The sequence below is a fragment of the Branchiostoma floridae genome, chromosome 19 (assembly GCF_000003815.2).
Source record: "Branchiostoma floridae strain S238N-H82 chromosome 19, Bfl_VNyyK, whole genome shotgun sequence".
In the NCBI taxonomy this organism is placed as follows: domain Eukaryota; kingdom Metazoa; phylum Chordata; class Leptocardii; order Amphioxiformes; family Branchiostomatidae; genus Branchiostoma; species Branchiostoma floridae.
In genome coordinates, this window is record NC_049997.1 from 2,714,676 (window position 1) to 2,734,086 (window position 19,411).

General features: G+C 40.6%; 2 protein-coding genes across 4 annotated transcripts in view; one reads left to right on the forward strand and one right to left on the reverse strand.

Moving 5' to 3' along the window:
• Positions 1-1,492, forward strand: part of LOC118406362 — a 72,047-nt gene extending 70,555 nt beyond the window's left edge. For all 3 annotated transcript variants that reach the window (XM_035806329.1, XM_035806328.1, XM_035806331.1), the window contains one exon: positions 20-1,492. In XM_035806329.1, coding sequence (XP_035662222.1) covers positions 20-162 — 143 coding nt within the window. In that variant the 3' untranslated portion in view covers positions 163-1,492. The remainder of the gene's footprint in view (positions 1-19) is intronic.
• LOC118406363 (F-box/WD repeat-containing protein 7-like) lies at positions 997-15,055 on the reverse strand. The gene is made up of 16 exons (XM_035806332.1): positions 14,915-15,055; positions 11,623-12,038; positions 11,111-11,199; positions 10,680-10,781; positions 10,001-10,117; positions 9,660-9,791; positions 9,005-9,134; positions 7,916-7,997; positions 7,549-7,631; positions 6,610-6,781; positions 6,019-6,139; positions 5,560-5,674; positions 4,467-4,652; positions 3,835-3,957; positions 3,107-3,291; positions 997-2,567 (listed from the first exon to the last, which is right to left on the reverse strand). The coding sequence occupies exons 2-16, from the start codon at positions 11,881-11,883 to the stop codon at positions 2,288-2,290; spliced, it is 2,178 nt and encodes a 725-aa protein (XP_035662225.1). The 5' UTR covers positions 11,884-12,038; positions 14,915-15,055; the 3' UTR covers positions 997-2,287.
• Positions 15,056-19,411: the final 4,356 nt, after the last annotated feature.

Genomic DNA, 19,411 nt, shown 5'->3' on the forward strand with positions numbered 1-19,411 from the left:
ACTCTTTTTATTACAACAGCGAAATCAGTCGTGGCCGCTGAGGAGAACGACCCTGAAGGCGATGTTGGTTTCCATGACAACAGTGAAGACACGACGGAGCATGCGCGAGTTGACCATGAAGACCAGCAAGTCCCCTTCGTGGAGCTCAAAGTCGGTGGCTAGTTTCACAACTCCAAATTTGTTTGGACGGCATTGGGGCACTGACATCTAGATTGTGAATGGCCTGATAAAACGTCGTTAAATGATTATTGTGGTCTTACGAAAGTATATGCAGTGGTTAAGAACGTTTTCAGTTCATACAGTGTTAGCGGTTTGTATTACAAGTAAATACTTCTTCACATACTTCAGGGAAAAATAGCCTTTCTAAAGTGTGACAAACATGGGAACAAGAAAACGAGTACCTCTACAAATTAATTGATTTCTACCACCTGGTTATTTCTTCCACTATCAGTAGAAAGATGATTATCTTTTTTGATGTAATGCCGTTAGAATATACCATGAATCTGATATATGCTTGTGAGAAAATGACAAAAACTATTAGCAAAGAAATTTACAGTGTTACTAATGGTCTTAATGTTTTTATTCCTAAGAGAGACTAGTTTTCTGGCTGGGTTGCTGAATGCACACATATACATGCCATATTTTCAGGTCTGTATGTCACTGAATAATTACATTCTTTGTGTCCAACAAAGTATCTTTGTGCAGAGAATGTTGTTATTCTAAATGCTATATTATGTTTTACTTGTGTGTGTTAGGTGTTCTGGCAATATGTTGATGTATATTTTACTCCTCAGAATGGCTTTATATTACCAAAGGCCGAGGCGGACAACGTTAGACAAAACTTGACTGTTACAGAGTAATGACTGTAAAAAACTGCGCTAGGGGAACTAGAATGTAAAGAAACGTTTGTCTGGCATTCTGAAGTCGCTACCATTTCATTATCTTTAAGTAACTTCTCAATTATGTTTAATGTAACCATTATGTAACTATTTCAGATTTTCTTTAGCATAGTTACAAACTTACGACATGTCTTAAACATTGTGTCGTAATTCGCCAGTGCAGTTGAAAGGTGAAAAAAAAATGTTTCCGCTATGCTGGGACTTTAAGGTTAGTGTTTATGATTTTACTTGTTTTTACCCCACAAGCTGTATCTGTCTTATTCTTTGTACAGACCTAAATATTAATTTTTTCAATCAGGGATCCAAATATTTGCTGGTATCTACGATCCCTATTTGAATATAGAACGATTGTTATGTTTTTAATACATGTCAGTATGACATGTGCCAGGTATCAAATAACCATAATGTCCTTTTTGAAAGGTCTTATACTTGTGTTTAGATTGAAGATTTCATTTGTTAGATTTCATTTTAGAGGAATAATTCCTATATGTTCGTGGTATTTAGATAAATGTGAAAACATATATCCTGGTGCTATATGGTCTGTACACTTGGAGATTCGGTGTCGACAATATAATATACATATTGTGAAAAGATCGACAAGCATCGTGTTGCTCATTTAGGTAGCCAAATGTAAGACAAATGGGCATTTCTTAACTTCTTATCATGTGGAGAAAGAACAACGTTAACAATAGACATTTTACACGAGGATTGTGTATAAATGAAACTTGAAACCCTTTTTAGGAAAAAATAGTATAATTTTATTACAGAAAATGCAGCATACACAATTCAATGGCTTCATTGCAGTACCCAAAGTCTGTATGGACGGAATACCCTTCAGCAGCTGATCTTTGAAAATTATTATCTTGACTATATACAGGTGGCCTGGCACAACTGCACTCTTTGGCCTGGTCCATTAAAATGGCTATGACGTTAGTTCTCATAGGAAACAACTGATCACATCATAAGACATCCTTGGTGATATCTCCTCTGCCATATTTTAGTTTCTTGTCCATGTGTTTTTCGGTTTATTTACAATATATTGACCATCCGTCATAGCAAAGTCGAAATACAAATGCTTCCATAAGATCATCACAAGTCCAGTTTGACAACTTGAAGTCACGTGATCATCGCTGAGTCCCGAAGTTCAAGTTGGGTCCACAGTTGATCACGTTTGTAGTCATACTGCCATCACTTGATCATCACGTGGCAACTTCAAGTTATACTCCTGTCACGTGATCATTCGCTGAGTCTCGACGTTCAAGTTTGGTCCACATATTCCTTGGCCTTGATCACGTTTGTAGTCATACTGTGGTCACGTGATCACCGCGTGACCACTTCATGCCATACTCTTATCACGTGATGATTTAAAATATCCCGAAGTTAGAGGTTCATGTTGGGTCCACGTAATCCTTGACCCTGACCACGTTCGTGTCCGTTTTACTAGAAATGTGGAAGTCCCAAACCCGAATCTTCCCGTCCGCGGAGGCCGTCGCCATCTTGGTCTCATCGAACTGTATGCAGTTGATTTGCCCCTTGTGACCTCTCATGGTCTGAATGGACTTGTCCTTGCTGATGTCCCAGTACTTGATCATGCCGTCCTTCCCGGCTGACACCATCAGCCCCTCCACCTTCTCCGGGTTGGTGATCTGCAGCTGCAGCTTTTCCACTCTGTGATGACAGACAAGGTATCAGTACATGTAATATAGTTATGGTATCACCATTTGAACGTGCCTCCATCTTCCAAGACTATGGAGGATAGGGATGGATAGAGGGAGAAAGTCATCGTCATTCGTGCAACCAGCAAGACCGGATGATGATGATTTTACTGTGTTTGTTGAAATAACACTGGAAGAAGAATGTCAACTAAATCATTGCATAATACGCCGCTAAAAGTAGCAAAAAAGTTTCAAAACTTCAAAAACAAAAGTGACTCAAAAATTCAACAAATTCCCCATAAAGATACACAGAATCTTTCATACTAGTTACATTGCAGAAGTAGCAATTAAGGCATAAATTTATCAAATATGGCTGACTAGTCAGAAGAGGAGCCATACTGTTATCCGTCACGAAATTGAAAACTAGTTGACTAGCTTTCAACTTTGTGACGTATAACGGTAGCATGCCTTCTCTTATACGGATCGCATGTACAGTGGATGCTGTAAACGTCCAGAATCTACTCACTGTGGTAAGAAACAATAGGAATTTACCTTTTTTCGTGTTCGTGGAACTTCTTGATGCACGTGGCGGTTTTGAGGTTCCAGAGGAAGATCATGCCGCCCGCGGAGCAGGCGAAAAAGCCGCGGTGATAGCTGACCGTCATGATGGAGGTGGTGTGGGAGGCCCAGATGGTCTTCAGGCTCCGCCCGCTCTCACAGCTCCAGATACGGATACTCTGAGAAAAATGTGTAACAAGTCAGTCTCAAACATCCATATATGCCCGCCCTCACAGCTCCAGATATGGATACTGAGAGAAATATGGATACTAGGTCAGTCTCAACCAAAGTAAAAGAATATACATTTACAGCTGCTCTTATATATGGATACTGACAAAAATGGATATCAAGTCAGTCTTAAACAACGTACATTGTACGTACTATCCCAAATATATCATTTGATTCTATAGTTGACTTAACTTCAGCGACAGCGTTCCTCGGTTTAGAATATGCCAGCAATATGATTCGGGACATGTGAGATCAGCAACTGTTCAATGTCCTTTATAATAGCATTTTTAGCATAGCTTTCCTGCCATTCTCTTTACATCGACCTGCATGTTAAGTAGCTACAATGGGCCATGAATATACAAGAATGCCCCCGTTAGTATAAATTGTCTTGGATCCATTTTTCTATGTGCAAGATCAAGACTCGATTACTAGTATGTTGCATATGTCATCAATCTGTGCATGCCCTACGCCATAATCACGTGATCAGTACTCACCCTATCAGCGGACCCGGTGATGACGATGGTGCAGTCGTCATCCATGTCCACAGCGAACACCGCGGCGGAGTGCCCCTTCAGCGTGTGCGCCAGCCGGCACCGCCGGATCTCCCAAATCTTCGCCTGGAGGGGAGACAGAGACGGGCAAACTGTGTAACTTTTGGATAATACTACCAGTATATACAGTTAATCCCCTACAGATGTTCTTAAAGTTACAACATGGATAAATAGCATAACAGCGGTTGTAATAGATGAACCCTTCCAACAGTCTTGTTTATTTGCAGAACCGCTATACCGCCTTTTAAAGGCGTAACAGACCAGTTTTGTACAGTAAGTGCAAGCTGTGTAAGACCAGATTGTAAGATTTGACCAGCTCACTGACTAGGATACATATAAACTTTTCTCTGGTAGGATCTTTGACGTGCTGGGAGTGTGGTTATCCTGAAACACGGGGCATCTTGCCATGAATTTATGTCCCATCCAAGAGGACGTCCTAACCGATACTACAGGTACTCTTTTTCACCAGTGTCTGGTGAACATCCTGCTTAAGATTTGAACCGCAAGCCTTTAGATTCTAAGTCTACAACTCGAACCACAAGAGGACCTTTCCAGCAGAATGGACTGATTCTCACCGTTTTGTCCTGTGACCCCGTGACCATCATGACGTCCTTCCTGACCAGCGCCCACACCGGCCCCTCGTGCCCGAACAGCGTCCGTGCGCAGGTGTTAGTGCGCAGGTTCCAGATCTTTATGGTGGAGTCGTAGGAACCACTGAGGATCAGGTGTTTCGTGAAGAACTGCAGACACCAGATGCCTTTCTGTAGGGAGAGGAATGAGGCATTTAAAAACACACAAGACAACAATACAAGATAACAGTTGTATGGCAATATTCCTGCCATATCAACCATCATCAGGAAGCGTACCAGATTTGCCGGCCATTGTTTTAGAAACAAAGCGGAGCTTGCAAGTGAACTCATACTGTGGAAGCCATCACACGGGTATACACATGCAGGGCGACCTCGACTAACCTACATAGACCAGCTTGCCCGTGATGTGGGGCTTCGGGTCGAAGACCTAAAGAACGCTATGGGGGACAGAGACGTCTGGAAGGAGAGGGTGGACTTGGTCCGGGCAAGCAGCCCGCGATGATGATGATGATTAATTTTGTCTCTGTGTTTATTTGTTTGCCTCGGTGTGTGTCTACGCTGTGCCCGCAGTCCAGGCGGCAGGTTGTACTGAGGAAATGGTGTAAAGGAATACTTGAAGAAGTGAAAATCTATTTTTGCCCGGGTCTAACACTAATGATTGCATGCTGGGCTTGACTCATGGCTACACCCACACAGTGCCACAATGGCAAGTCATTAGGGGTATGAATACCCATTTAGAGCTTCGATGTTCATCCCATTGTATCAGACTCATGACATCATTGCATTGTGTATGCGGTATAAAACGTATTTTATCCTCATTAGTAAAAGATTAGATAGTAAAAGATTAGATAGACCACAGCTCGACTATTAAGGCTGGTAGCACGATATCACACACACACACACACACACACACACACACACACACACACACACACACACACACACACACAAACACACACACACACACACACACACACACACACACGCACGCGCACACACACGCACACACACGCGCGCGCGCACACACACACAGTAACACTAACACTATTTTCTAGTGAATGCGAGAATGTGCTCTCACCGTGTGTCCCTTCAGTGTGTGCAGCAGGTTGCCAGTCTTGATGTCCCAGACTCGGACAAGTTTGTCTGCACTTCCGCTGGCCATCCGCCTGCCTTCAAACGCCACTGACAACACCCTGCGAAATAAAGGGAAGGTAAAATGTTAATTGTATCTGTTTGTACAAAGCCTGGAATTCAAGTTAAACTATCTCTGACATCAGAATATAGAGGTCGATGTATATCGGTTCATTTAGTGTTAATTTCATTTCTGTCAAAATATTCCCTAAATGTATTTTCTGAATAAAGTTTCACGCTTCACTCCTAGGTCTGCTCTAAGCTAAATTGATTGGATTAAAGATCTTGAGCTTAATTTTCAACCAAAACTTTCTCTGAATCTTGCTCTAAGCTGTAGTAAATTATTTTCTTTTAAGATTGTTCTTGCATCATGATCAGACCAATCTGGAAAGTGGGGGAAACCTACTTGTCCGAGTGACCTCTGATCTCCGTGATGCGACACCTGCCGATATCCCAGTTCCTCTGCAGGAACCAGTTGTCCTTGTACAGCTTCTTCCAATCCTGCACATGCGCTGTGATGGGCAGCTCTGGAAAGAATCAACAGGCGTAAATAGATAATTAATTTCGAAAATACTGTCCACTGACTATATGAATAAATAGCTTTGTCTTTGTACTTCTCTAGTGCTCCCGTCACAAAACAGGAAAACCGATTGACCAACGCACGTATCGGCGACACCCGACATTTTTGGCAGTAACTCTCTCAGGCGGTGTTCTTTCGATCGCGCAATTTTTTTGAGATCAGCCGATGTTCGCAGGTCCGGATCCCCAAGCCCCGACCAAAGTGACGAGATTTTTTAAATTCTTTCTAGCGATAGACTTTCTAGCGATCAAAAAATAAAACCGAAGCTTGTCGACACTTAAGATACGATTTTTGTTGTTACTAGCAAGAAGTAGAGGCCTCTCGAAATGGCCGTTCTATTTTTAGGTCAGAATAACCCATAGTACTCACTCATGACCGTCTCGTAACACTTGACCCTCCACAGCCCATAATACTCACTCATGACGGTCTCGTAACACTTGACCCTCCACAGCCCCTGGTCGCTGATGATGCGGTTCCAGGCCTGGCTGACTCGGGACGCCGAAAGGAGCTCCGTCGGCTTCAGGTAGCTCAGGATCTTCAGCGCCAGGTGCTCGGGCAGTAACGTGATGAAGTCGCGGTACTGTTTTACCTGAAAGTCAGATAGAACATTTCTTAGATGTCAGATAAGCGATCATATCTTGGATACTATAAGGTGAGGGTGGTTTTCTTACACAAGTAACAATGAATCCTAACGTGGTAGTAACGTGATGAAATCTCGGTACTGTTTCACCTAAAAGGCAGATAGAACGTGAATATGAGTTGTGGTATCACGTGGTAAAGGGACATCCAGGTAGTGTAGAGGCATCTACGCTAGCTACATGTTAAAGAGCTCTAGCTCTTGCAGCTATATGTGCAAAACCTGTGTGACACGTCGTTCAGTATGATATAACCAGCTGCCGCTGAGCCGCGTTTCTGCGAAGCTGGTGTGTTAGGCCTACGTCACATTTCTAAACCGGGGCCCGGCCGGGCAGCTTTCGGGAACGAAAAGCATTATATAAAAGACACCAAAACTACACAAGACCAAAAACTACACAAGACGTAACGAGAATAGTCGCGGGCATTATTTGTGTATATTTTTATGTATTCATTTCTATTTTTCATGTCTACAAATAGCCCGGCCGGACCCCGGTCTAGAAATGTGATGTATCACAAGAGTAGCTATAGATTTAGATCCAGAAGCTGGTGTAAGACGCAGATAAGAGGTCCCGGCTATAAAGATACAGATACGAATGATAACATAAACAACGACTCTATAGTCTTACACGGCTATAGAAAAATGCGATGTACTTTCACAGGACACAAGACTGTTTCAGTATCCAATGTAACTTCCAGGAGGGCGGGGAGGGAGGAACTTACCGACAGGTAGGATGAGATGAAGTAGTGTTGTCTCGGGTCCAGCTTCAGGAGTAACTTGTGGAGAAACTCGTTCCTCTTCACATCTGATTTGAAAAAAATATATCAGATCTTAATTTCCCTTCTTACATGTACAGCAGCGTTTTCATCCTTATTTATTGTGTCTTGTTGCCAGTTGATCTCAGTTGTCAGCACTTAAGTCAGCTTTTCAGAAGGACACCACTTGTAATATTGCCGAAAATTGTGATCACTCTATAAGCATTAGTCATTCCTACTGGAAAACCAATACATTCGTGTAACGTTGTATATTTTAGGTTCGCTAGTAAAAAAAATATTACATGTGCTTGAAGACAGCGACATGACCACTCACCGTCCCAGGACTGCTCGAACCACAGGATGAGCTGCCACGCCTCCCTCGGTAAGATACCTGACCGCGTCTGCGCTCGCTCGTCCTGGAGAAAGGATTATAATCATTCACATCAACCATACTCTATATATCAGCTTCAAGCCTTATCACACACATTTTACAACTTGTTGTGACGTTCTGTACATGTATAACCTAGTGATTCCGTTTAGCTGTCAGAGAACTGTTGTCAACAATAGCGTTACTAGGTATAACGTTACAACACAAAGGCTCATAGAGTTAAATGTCGTCTTCGACCGGACGCAGATCATTTCGTGGCCTACCCATCGGTTTTCAAGAAGACTCTGCTCCGCAACATTAGCTGTATTCGTTTACATTAGAACGACCATTTAGAGGAGGGCCCCAATGCCCTTTTGCGTAGAGCGTAATCAGCCGTTTTAATTTTACGTAGAGCGTAGACGGATCGCTTAATTCAACGTATAGCGTAATCGGTGCATTTTGCGTAGAGCGTAATCGACTCTTTTAATTCTACGTAATGCGTTGTAGCTCCCCAAAATTTACCGTAAAACGTAATGGATAAATTGTGCGTATAGCGTAATCAAACCTGCCCTAACCATTGCCCTAAGTCCCGTCAAAATGCAGGAAATTGCGTTTCAGAGGGTCAAGATTTCAAAATTTTCCCGGGGAGCATGCCCCCGGACCCCCCTAAGATTGTCGCGCCTTTGGCGCTCAAGATGATAGAAATTCGGTCAGCAATATTGCGCCGCCTCTGCCGCCGGTTACCATGAATACTTTTAACTCAATTTTTGTACCATCTTTGACACAAACGCTCAGTCGCTCGGTGGTGAGTTCTGCATAATGTGTGGGGAAGCTTTCGAATTTAGCGTAGAGCGTAGAGAGGCTTCCTGAATTCAGCGTAATACGTAGCCGGCCATCAGAATTTAGCGTAGAGCGTTGTCGGGACCCCCCATTGGGGCCCTCTTAGAGGAGGACACACAGCTCATAACGATATGTGCAAGAGCAAAAATGACATGACTTTTATGATACATGGTCTCTTTGAGTGTTTGCATATTCTATAAACTTTATAATAGTCACCTTGCTGAGGAACGACTCATTGACGGCCTTCCGCATGGCGCCCGCCGAAGGAACGATCTTCCCGAACGACCCCTCTCCTCTGGGACTGAGCTCCTCCTGCACATGTCTCCGACTGGGCATCCCCTTCAGCCTGTGCACATACATGTAAGGTGATGAGTTCATTTTGGACGAGCTTGTCGTTACCTGTTGCATTTTATCAGCAGCAGGTTCTCCTACTCTCCAAGCAGAGGTAAGACTTCGGCTGTTTTTTGTCGTTTTTAGTTTTTATTGGGCTTCCGTCTTTTATTTTGTACCGTTTTCTTCAGAATCATAAAGAAAACGGTACAAAATAGAAAGCCCGATAAAACGCCTCAAAACGTCACAAAACATCTCTGCTTGGAGAGTAGGTTCTCCAACCGTAAAGCTAGCTCTAATACAAGTAGCAAAGAGATTTGGATAGGGATACCAAGCAAACATGCTTGGAAAGGGAGTATGTATATCTCTACAGACAGTGAACAATCGGTTTCAAGCGAAGTCCTCTCAGTCTGAGAGAGAACGTTACAAGAACAAACAAGGTACGAACTGCATTATTGATGAGAACAGTCCAGCACTATTTCTAACCTATGCCTTTTGATATGAAAAACGGCATTTATACAATGTAGACTGCGAATCTTACCACTGTGACACAGGTGCGGATTGAGACAACTCCTTCTGGACAAGTCCTCCGCCGGAAGCCGCGGACTCTTGCCTGATACTCGGCAGTTTTACACTTCCGGTACTTCTTGACAATGGAATCTGCGACCTTTTGCTAAACATGGGTAAAAATGAAGTAATTCAGGGCTATTTATTCTACAGCCAATATCAGGTTAAAATGTAACGGAATCTCTGAGTCAGCATTTTCATCTTTAAACTTTTGATGCAAAGATTTTCTAAAATTTCAAAATTTGAGATGCCCAATCATTTGGTTCAGATGATGACATATTCGAAGTTCAAATGACGTCATCTTGCCAGCCTTACCCGTGTTGAGATCTGCTGTCGTCTATCCTGGGAAAGGCCGTCTCTGGTTGGTTGGCGTGTTTGACGTCAGACGGGGTCTGTAAGAGCGCGCTCTTCAGTCTGTGTGTCTTGTCACTCCTGTGGGATGGAAAAATGGAAAATTTTACTCATCTGTTGACTTCCCATGGCCCACTGCTATGACTCTTGATCCTTAAACTTTGTTGAAAAGGGTGATATACATGTATGTAACTCTACACTTGTTCCACTGTAACATGCGAGAGATTTAAAACGCGTACTTTGTACGTAAGTGTGATCTTGCATTACCCATTCACAGGACGTGCACCACGTGAGATGCAAAAGTTTCAAGGTAAATATACTAGTATGCCATAAGATGGCTGAGATCTTAAACGTGAATCCTAAAACTTTTGCGCAGTTTTGTTTATGCGGTCACATCTCCACCGCACATTCAGTACACCGAGAAGAGACTCGGGAGCTATAATACGGCTGGATACCAGGCTACAGTACACCACGATTATATCTTTCTTGTATAACTTGGTAACTGCGCAACAAAATTGTTTTTAACCGCGGATCTAAAACACCTCGAAATATTTTCCCCTCAACATAACCGTGAAGTAACACCAACAAGATCGAGAAAGTAAATGGATTTTCTATCTAGATGCAGTTAGTATTCAGAACTGACCTGTACAGCTCCAGCCGATGCCTGATCTCCCGTGTCAGGTGTGTGCTGATCGGTACAAACTTGGTGCTGGGGTAGTCCCGCTTCGCAGCAAACATGAAGTCCCTGTAGGCATGACAGAAATAAGACAGGTCACAGGGCATGCGCGGGGTTAACGGTTAGTGGAGCGTATCTTAGAAAAACAAGGAGGTCAACTCAATAATCTCAAGTTCTCCAACGGTACGCTCACAACCTTCAAGCAGGCTAGTGCTGTGACAGAATCATGCAGACGGATAAAGACAGCATTTTCCGTAACAAGGTACATGTAGATGAATTCTGCATAACGAATAATGAACAGAGAAGACGATAAACTCAAATATTTTACGTTCTGTACAGAAACCGTTGTGTTAAAATTGATATGGTTGGTCTACAGGTATAAGAGTTTGACCTCTGACCTGTGTAGGGTGGGTTGTGACACCGTCCATAAGAACTGGAACTGTTGGTAGTTACATCTCTTCAGTAGGGCCTCCAGGACTATGATTCTCTGAGAGGGGAAAAGTCAAAGAGTATTAGCGAAGTTCATGTACAACGTGGGTTACTTTAGCACCCATCGATATTTGGAAATGGTCCACTAGAATATTTATCTTCGCATTAAAAGCTTTATTAACCATTCATGTATTTCCTTTTGGCTAATATGGCTAAAAGCAACAACCCTCTTCTGAGAAGTACAAATATAAAACAATTATAACAAAATTGTGTACATGTTCAATCAATCACGAAATTATACTCAGGCCTGTGCAATCAATAATAATAACGCACAATATCCAAAATATCAGTTATCTAGGTATGAAAATGAAGTGAATCCTCATAGTAGGAATGACCACAGTGTACTATAATCACAAATTATATGAAATACATTTGCTAGAATATTTCAGATAAGAGCATCATCGTATGCTCTCTAACCAACCTTTTTATGGCTCCACTCTTCCACCCATTTAGCCACGTGATCCAACTGTCGATCAAACTCCACGGTGTTAGGAGTTTTGATCCTGCCGCCGAACGACTCCCATGGAACCCGCGCCTCTTTATCCTGAGACTGCGCAGAAGTGTCTTTGGACGGACCTTTTGTAGTCTTCCCACGACTCCCTTTACTACCTGCAGTTACAGTAGACATCCGCCAGGTAGCGCTGTCTGCAGGTCCTGACTCCACTTTTACGGATCCCGACATAATAATGTTTGTATGCGAAGGAAATCCGCCACTAAGCTGTTGGGAACTCGATATGTAAACAAATGTACTTCTGCTTTTCTCTGCAGATCATCGTAATCTTTTGTCCACGTTCCTGTGATGACTATGTGAGGACGCGATACGTCAGTACTTCAAACCTGCAAACAAAACAATGGCATCTGTTAGGCAATAATGAGAGCAACGTACTAGTATACTGCAGTTATTCTAGTCCTTCTGACAACCGTGATGTAATTTTGTGGGGAGAGCTTTACATCAAGATTGTTTCATGGTCAAATTTTCTAGCGGCACAGTGTTGGTTTGTTGCTACCTTTTAAAAAGGGTTTCGAATAGACGGGCGTCCAAAAAGTTTTCCCAGTGATGGAAATGGCGTTATTGAGAAAGGTTGAATAAATCGATGGAACCGAAGTAGGCTATAAGCTTTGTCAATAGTTGATATGGAACTTAAATCTGCACTTGAGTACAGTTCTTAAACTGTCGAAAGGCTCAGGGGTCATATTTGGATAAAATCGCTTTAATACAACGATGATTATCATGAGCTTTAATGTCTACTCAGTTTGTTTCTTTAATGTTTGTAACATAATAACAGACAGACACACACACATACATACATACATACATACACCCATACAACACACACACACACACACACACACACACACACACACACACACACACAGAGTTATATCTCTAGTTATATATTCTGTCTGACCCTTGCCTCTTTTCTCATGACCTCAATGAAAAGCGGCCTGCAGGCCGATTTGAGCTTTCATGAATAAATAAAGGTTCAAACAAACAAACAAACACAAACACACATACACACATACACACACACACACACACACACACACACACACACACACACATACCTACTCATAAACACAAACATACACAACCACACACAATCAAACACAGTCACGCACCAGCACACCTGGTTATCACTAGTAGCTGACTAAGACCTGCCCGGTTACCAGGTACAGAACCTACGTACGTGTCAGAAGCGGGTCAAGGCGACTTTATCTCCAGGTGACAAAGTACACGGAATGAGTCAACACGGCGCCACAATAGTTTGCTCACCGACTGAACAGCCAACAGTTCAGACAAATATGGGCGCCATATTTGTCAGCCCGACCAAACATTGCGCTGATATGTAGTCGTATTTTGGCTGTACGCACGCCACTGGTACGTGTAGTTGCACCCGAATTTTTGGGTCAAAGTGGCATATTTGTGTTGTGTTGATTAATATCGAACGCGTTGGTTTGAGAGTGAATGATTAAGTCAAAGTCTAGAGATGTTTTTCAAACAGTGATAGCACAGCTTCCGTCAATTATACGCACTAAAATTACAGGTAATTTACTTGGAAAATGTTAATTGTTCATACGTTTCGTAGCCGCTATGACTTCCCTCACTTTTTTTAAAATTCTAACTAGAAAAGTACTGAAATATTTGTATCGTCTACTAAATGTTTAAAATCATACCTACTAATCAGTATGGGTAGAAGTGGGCAGTTAAGAACGTATTAATTATAGCATTACACCAATAAAAGGTGGATAGTACATACATGTGTCAACTTAATTACATAGCACATCGCTAACACTTGTGACAAACAGTTTTGGCTTATCGAAATTCTATCATTTCTGTTGTAAGACGGTATCTAAGTCTTAAGAAACCTAAATGTTTACAGAGAAGTTTCTATGGTCGGTTTCCAATGGTACGGTCAGGCATAGAACTACGAATCGATATTTGTCGTCATGCGTGGCTGAGTAAAGGGATTTATGACTTTGCTTTGCTCGTGATTATCCACTTGTAGACAAGTGCCATACCTACACAGGGCTATAACATCCACACTATATAACCGCACGGTTACACTCTTTCAGCGTTTTACTAAACTTCTGTGTCCGTTTTATATGTCTGGTCGCTTCTAATTAAACCATATATAGCTCTTTTGCTATGCTTCTGTTGACCCTTATTGAGTTTGGAAGCTATAACATCCACACTAACCACACGGTTACACTCTAAGAAACACTCTTTCAGCGTTTTACTAAACTACAGTGTACGTTTTATCTGTCTGGCTGCTTCTAATTAAACCATTAATTAGCTTTTTGCTACGCTTCTGTTGACCCTTATTGAATTTGTGTTTAGGACAATTTGAGATCTAGTTATTATGGACTAGACTACAAGCACTCATATTTAGTACTTGATTGTTTCAAACGACTTACGATCTGTTTGTTACGCTTTATACAATCCTACTACCAACCTTCTGATCTGTAGCGTAAGAAGTATTCCAACACACTAATGTGCACATATTTGACGTAGGACTTTAATCCAAGTAACCATGGACCTAGCGCCAAACCTGCTGTACACAGAAAATTGTTGTAGTTCTGCCATGGTATACTTCCCGAGTTTCTTCAAAACTTTCTGGAATATGTCAGTAGATATTTGTACCTTTATAATTTGTTTTATACGATGTCTACCTCTGATTGAAGAATAACGTTGTTCTTAACCGTACGTTTTGAATGTGTTGTTCACGGTTACACTGATGGCATGTTGTCGTGATACGTTTTATATCCGATACTTAAATAGTTACCTCTCGAATCACTGATTATATTACACGAAGGCGTTTGATCATCATACACTATAGTAGCCATAACTACTTGAATTTCCTGTTTTTCGTAGTAAATGTTTTAAGTTGAACACAAGAGGAAAACTTTTCGCTGCTTTTGACACATCACTGTGACATGTGATACAGACGGTACCAAGGCCATAGCTACAATCTAACATCTATGTTTCAGATATTAGAATCCCCAACACGTCATAATACCAAATAATCGCCCCTCTGCACAATATATGAGATACACATGTTGTATCTATCTGTTTATGTCACATGGCTGAACAGGAAAGTTTTTTTGGACTATGGTTGAGTAATCGGTGTTCTAGATTGCTGCAAATCTACATAGGAGGAATTTGAGACATTTTGAAAGTATGTGAATGACAACAAGAGTATAAAACCCCTCACCTTGCCAATCTAAGTCCGTTTCTGGGCTCAAAACGGTGTAAAATAGCGTCAGTTCAACAGGTTGCTTTAGTCCTTGGTAGCTAATCGTGAAACAGGTTGTGCTATTCATCCAAACACTGGGCAACACGATACTTGATAATTGGATTAGTCCATCCTTTGGGGGTATCTTATGAGTCATCTAATTAGATTATAACATCACTAATGTTATTCTAGGAAGAGTTTATCTAAGAAAAAGGACATCCAGTTCTTTCACATCTTCCTAAAATATGCAGACTGATTTTATCACGGTTTTGTAAGGTTTTTACAGACAATTTTGTGCCAAAAAAATCAACCCCCACCCCGGTAAGTCCAACCTGTTGCACGGGTCGCCCTCTTGCAGACGACATGCATCCGTCGCTATGGCGACCGCTCAACAGGTACACAAAGCCGTGTCGAGGGCTTGCTGTGGGGGTTTCAGGTGGCTTTGGCGCTATTGTGTGAATACGGAATGAATGCACCTGTCGGCTGAGTTAAACTGAACTCTTTTGTGGGAAGAAAAGAGGAAATGAGGTCTTCGTGAGTAAGCATAAGGTATCGGTATCTTGGGTCTACACTGGATTAAAAGAAAACCTTTGTATACCAAAAGGGACAGAGAATTAATACGGAAAGAATTCGCCTGTCAGGTGACCTATATTGAAATCTTTTGTCGGAGGAAAAGAAGAAATAAGGTCTTCGTAAGGTAGCATAAGGTATCGGTATCTTGGCTCTACAATGGATTAAACGAAAACCTCTATCTACCAAAAGGGACAAGAGAACAATACGGAATGAATTCACCTGTTATGGGAACTAACAACATAAGATATCGGTATTTTGGGTCTGCACATAGTGACATACTTTGATTTATGCTCCAACATATAACGCAATATATCTATATCTATATCTATATCTATATCTATATATCTATATATATATATCTATATCTATATCTATATCTATATCTATATATCTATATATATATCTATATATCTATCTATCTATATATATATATATATATATATATATATATATATATATATATATATATATATATATATATATATATATATATATATATATATATATATATATATATATATATATATATATATATATATATATATATATATATATATATATATATATATATATATATATATATATATATATATATATATATATATATATATATATATATATATATATATATATATATATATATATATATATATATATATATATATATATATATATATGAGTGTCTGGATCCGGGTATGATATGATTATTAGATCAAAGTGTGATTCCAAAGAGTTGTTTGATTTGAAGTAAATCATTTCCATGTCAAAAGTTTCAAAGTTTTCAAATACGTGCAAAAGCGGTATGTGCAGTTATCTGTGATTGGAAAATCTATGTTATTATGTTGAAATGATAAAGCATAAACAAGCAACCAAAGATGATGGTCCATGATGTCTTCTACTATCCTTGTTTCAAAACAGACAATCGGTGTTCTGTACGGTGATGACTACTTTAGCAACATGACATTAAAAGCGTTGTTCGCAACACCTACCACCGATGTAGCTTCTTTCTCCTTTTAATAGTGTTATTTGCTTGCAGGTCCTTACAAAGGTAAGAGGTAAACAAATACCAAGTACAGATTTCTTTTTGAATTCAATAGTACTTGTAATTTCTACGTCTATTTACGCCGTATTGCAGCAAATGTTCACTCCTAGGCCGCAAACTCCTGTGCAAGCTTTTGATACTATCTTATGCTACCATATGATCTGCTTGGAGATTAATTTTACATTTATCAATAGTATAACGTTAGTATACTGTTTCAGCGTGGATGTAATTTTGATGTGAATGTAATGTTGATATTTTCTGCTAGAGGGCGCAACAACACTGGTGTCCAATGATTTCACAATTTTTGTGACGATATGATCTGACAAAGAGGTTCCGCCTCCTTGGATATGAGTTACATGTCGCAGACGTGATAGCCAGCCTAGATAGACATTCCAGGTAGACAGCTTTAGGGGTGACCTTTTATATAGCCTAGCCGGCGGTCGAACCTTTTTATAGGCAGGGGACACTTGCAATGTCTTGCAATAAGTATTGAGGACGACGCATCTGGAATATGTCATGGATATAATCGCTAAAATAGTGCACCGCTGGATGACATGGTGCAACCTTTCTGAAAAAGCTATTTCCACCCCAAAAAGCCATGGCTCTCAGTGAACTTAACTATCGTATGCCCCCAACATCTGCTTGAACACGGAGAGGAGACCGCAGTGCATTGTGGTATAGATTAGGTCAAAGGTTAAAACAAGTGACGTATTTTATTTCTGACTCTGACTCACTCCGAAACGATGACAGTGGGGAAAATTGGTCGGAACTCACCGTAACTTCCTTCCACAGTGCTCGAGCGGGTGTAAATGCGTTAGGTTTGGATCGTAATTGAGTCAGACTTGAGTCGTATATCTCTGTTGACCGTTTCACGACTATCGTGCCCACCAAAACACGACTGTGAGGTCGAATCCCTTGAGCCCATCGATTAGAATACGACCGTGTTTTGACTAATATACGACGAGGTCGGTAATCAGACGTATATAGTCGTAGTTTGGTCCACGTCAGAGCGAAAGGTCAATAGAGGTCATCAGATGCGTTACAGCCTGGTTATCCAAATAAACGAACTGTAAGTTAGTCGGATGAGCTAGGCGTTTACTACGTTTGTCTGCCTTGTTCAGTTGTTGATTTTTAACCCCCTTAGGCAAAATGAGGTCGCATAATTTTTTTTCCAAACTATTTTCATTTCTTTTGCAGGATATTACTTGTAAAATTATGCTATAGGCTAACATTAACGTTACAGTTCCTTTGATCCAACCCATAAAGTTTTATCAAAATGAAAGCTGGTAAATTGTAGCTGGTCTTTTGACGTCCTGGGCGTCTACGTTTACTTCAAGTTTTATAATTAGGCCGTTCCATTTCGTTTCCATCAAATTATCGTTCCGCTTCGTTCCGTTTATTTCATTTTAGTTCCGTTTGGTTCTGTTTCGCTCTATTCTATACTGTTCCATTTTTATTAGTTTTGCGTTGTTTCGTTCATTTTCGTACCGTTTTGTTCCATTTCATCCATGTCATTAAATTCGGTTATGTTTCGTTATATTTCGTTACGTTTCGTTACAGTTCGTTCCGTTTTGTTATAGTTCGTTGTATTTCGTTAAATTTCGTTCCATTTATATAGTTTGTTGCGTTTCGTTCCATTTCGTTCCAGTTAGTTTTCTTTCGTTTTGTTTTGTTATGGTTCGTTATATTTCGGTATATATACCGTTTCTTTACATTTCGCTCCGTTTCGTTACATTTCCTTCCGTTTCGTTATAGTTCGTTTTCTTTCGTTCGGTTTTGTAACAGTTTGTTCCTTTCGTCACATTTAGCTCCGTTTCGTTACATTTTGTTTTCTTTCGTTCCGTTTTGTTATGGTTCGTTATATTTCATACCATTGCGCTATATTTCGTTCCGTTTTGTAACAGTTTGTTCCGTTTCGTTACATTTCGTTCCGTTTCGTTTTAGTTCATTTTCTTTCGTTCCGTTTCGTTATAGTTCGTTATATTTCGTTCCGTTTCGTTTCCTTCCGTTTCGTTACAGTTCGTTTTCTTTCGTTCCCTTTTATAACAATTTGTTAAAGTTCGTTATATTTAGCTCCGTTTCGTTACATTTTGTTTTCTTTCGTTCCGTTTTATTATAGTTCGTTTACTTTCATTCCGTTGCGTTACATTTCGTTCCGTTTTGTAATAGTTTGTTCTGTTTCGTTACATTTCGTTCCGTTTCGTTATAGTTCATTTTCTTTTGTTCCGTTTTGGTTTAGTTCGTTATATTTCCGCGACTTTTCGTTTGTTTTGTAACAGTTTGTTCCATTTCGTTATATTTCGTTCTGTTTTGTTATAGTTCGTTATATTTCGTTCCATCTCTTTTCCGTTTCATTGTTCTTGTCAAAATGGTTTTACTACATGTTGTCGAGATGTCTGTAGAGGCTAGTCGAAACCTGAATATTTCTGGAGTCCCTGTGCAAATACGAACAACATAAGTTATGTGAAATGTCAAGGTTGTTAGCCAATATACCTGTATATTGCATAGTTATCCGTCTATCTGTAGTTATACTTTATATTGTAATTGTCGAACTTGTGAATTGAATCAATTGACGAACTCGAGAACTGGTAATAATTGTAAGGTAGTAATGTTTTACTGGTGGTCCGCACCATGTTCGCCGTCTATGTTAAGTAATTCAAATCTTTCTTAAAGTGCAAACTGTTACTTACCTTGTTTAGACGACGTGTGTGGTTTTCATTGGTAGTTTCTCTTATCCGAAATGATGGAATGTTTGAGTACGACGGAATAAGAGAAGTAGCCTGAGTATCATCCTCCGTAGTAACCGCTGGCTCACGACTTTTGCTTTCCGTGGTTAGCAAGCGAAAGTCGTGAGCCAGCGG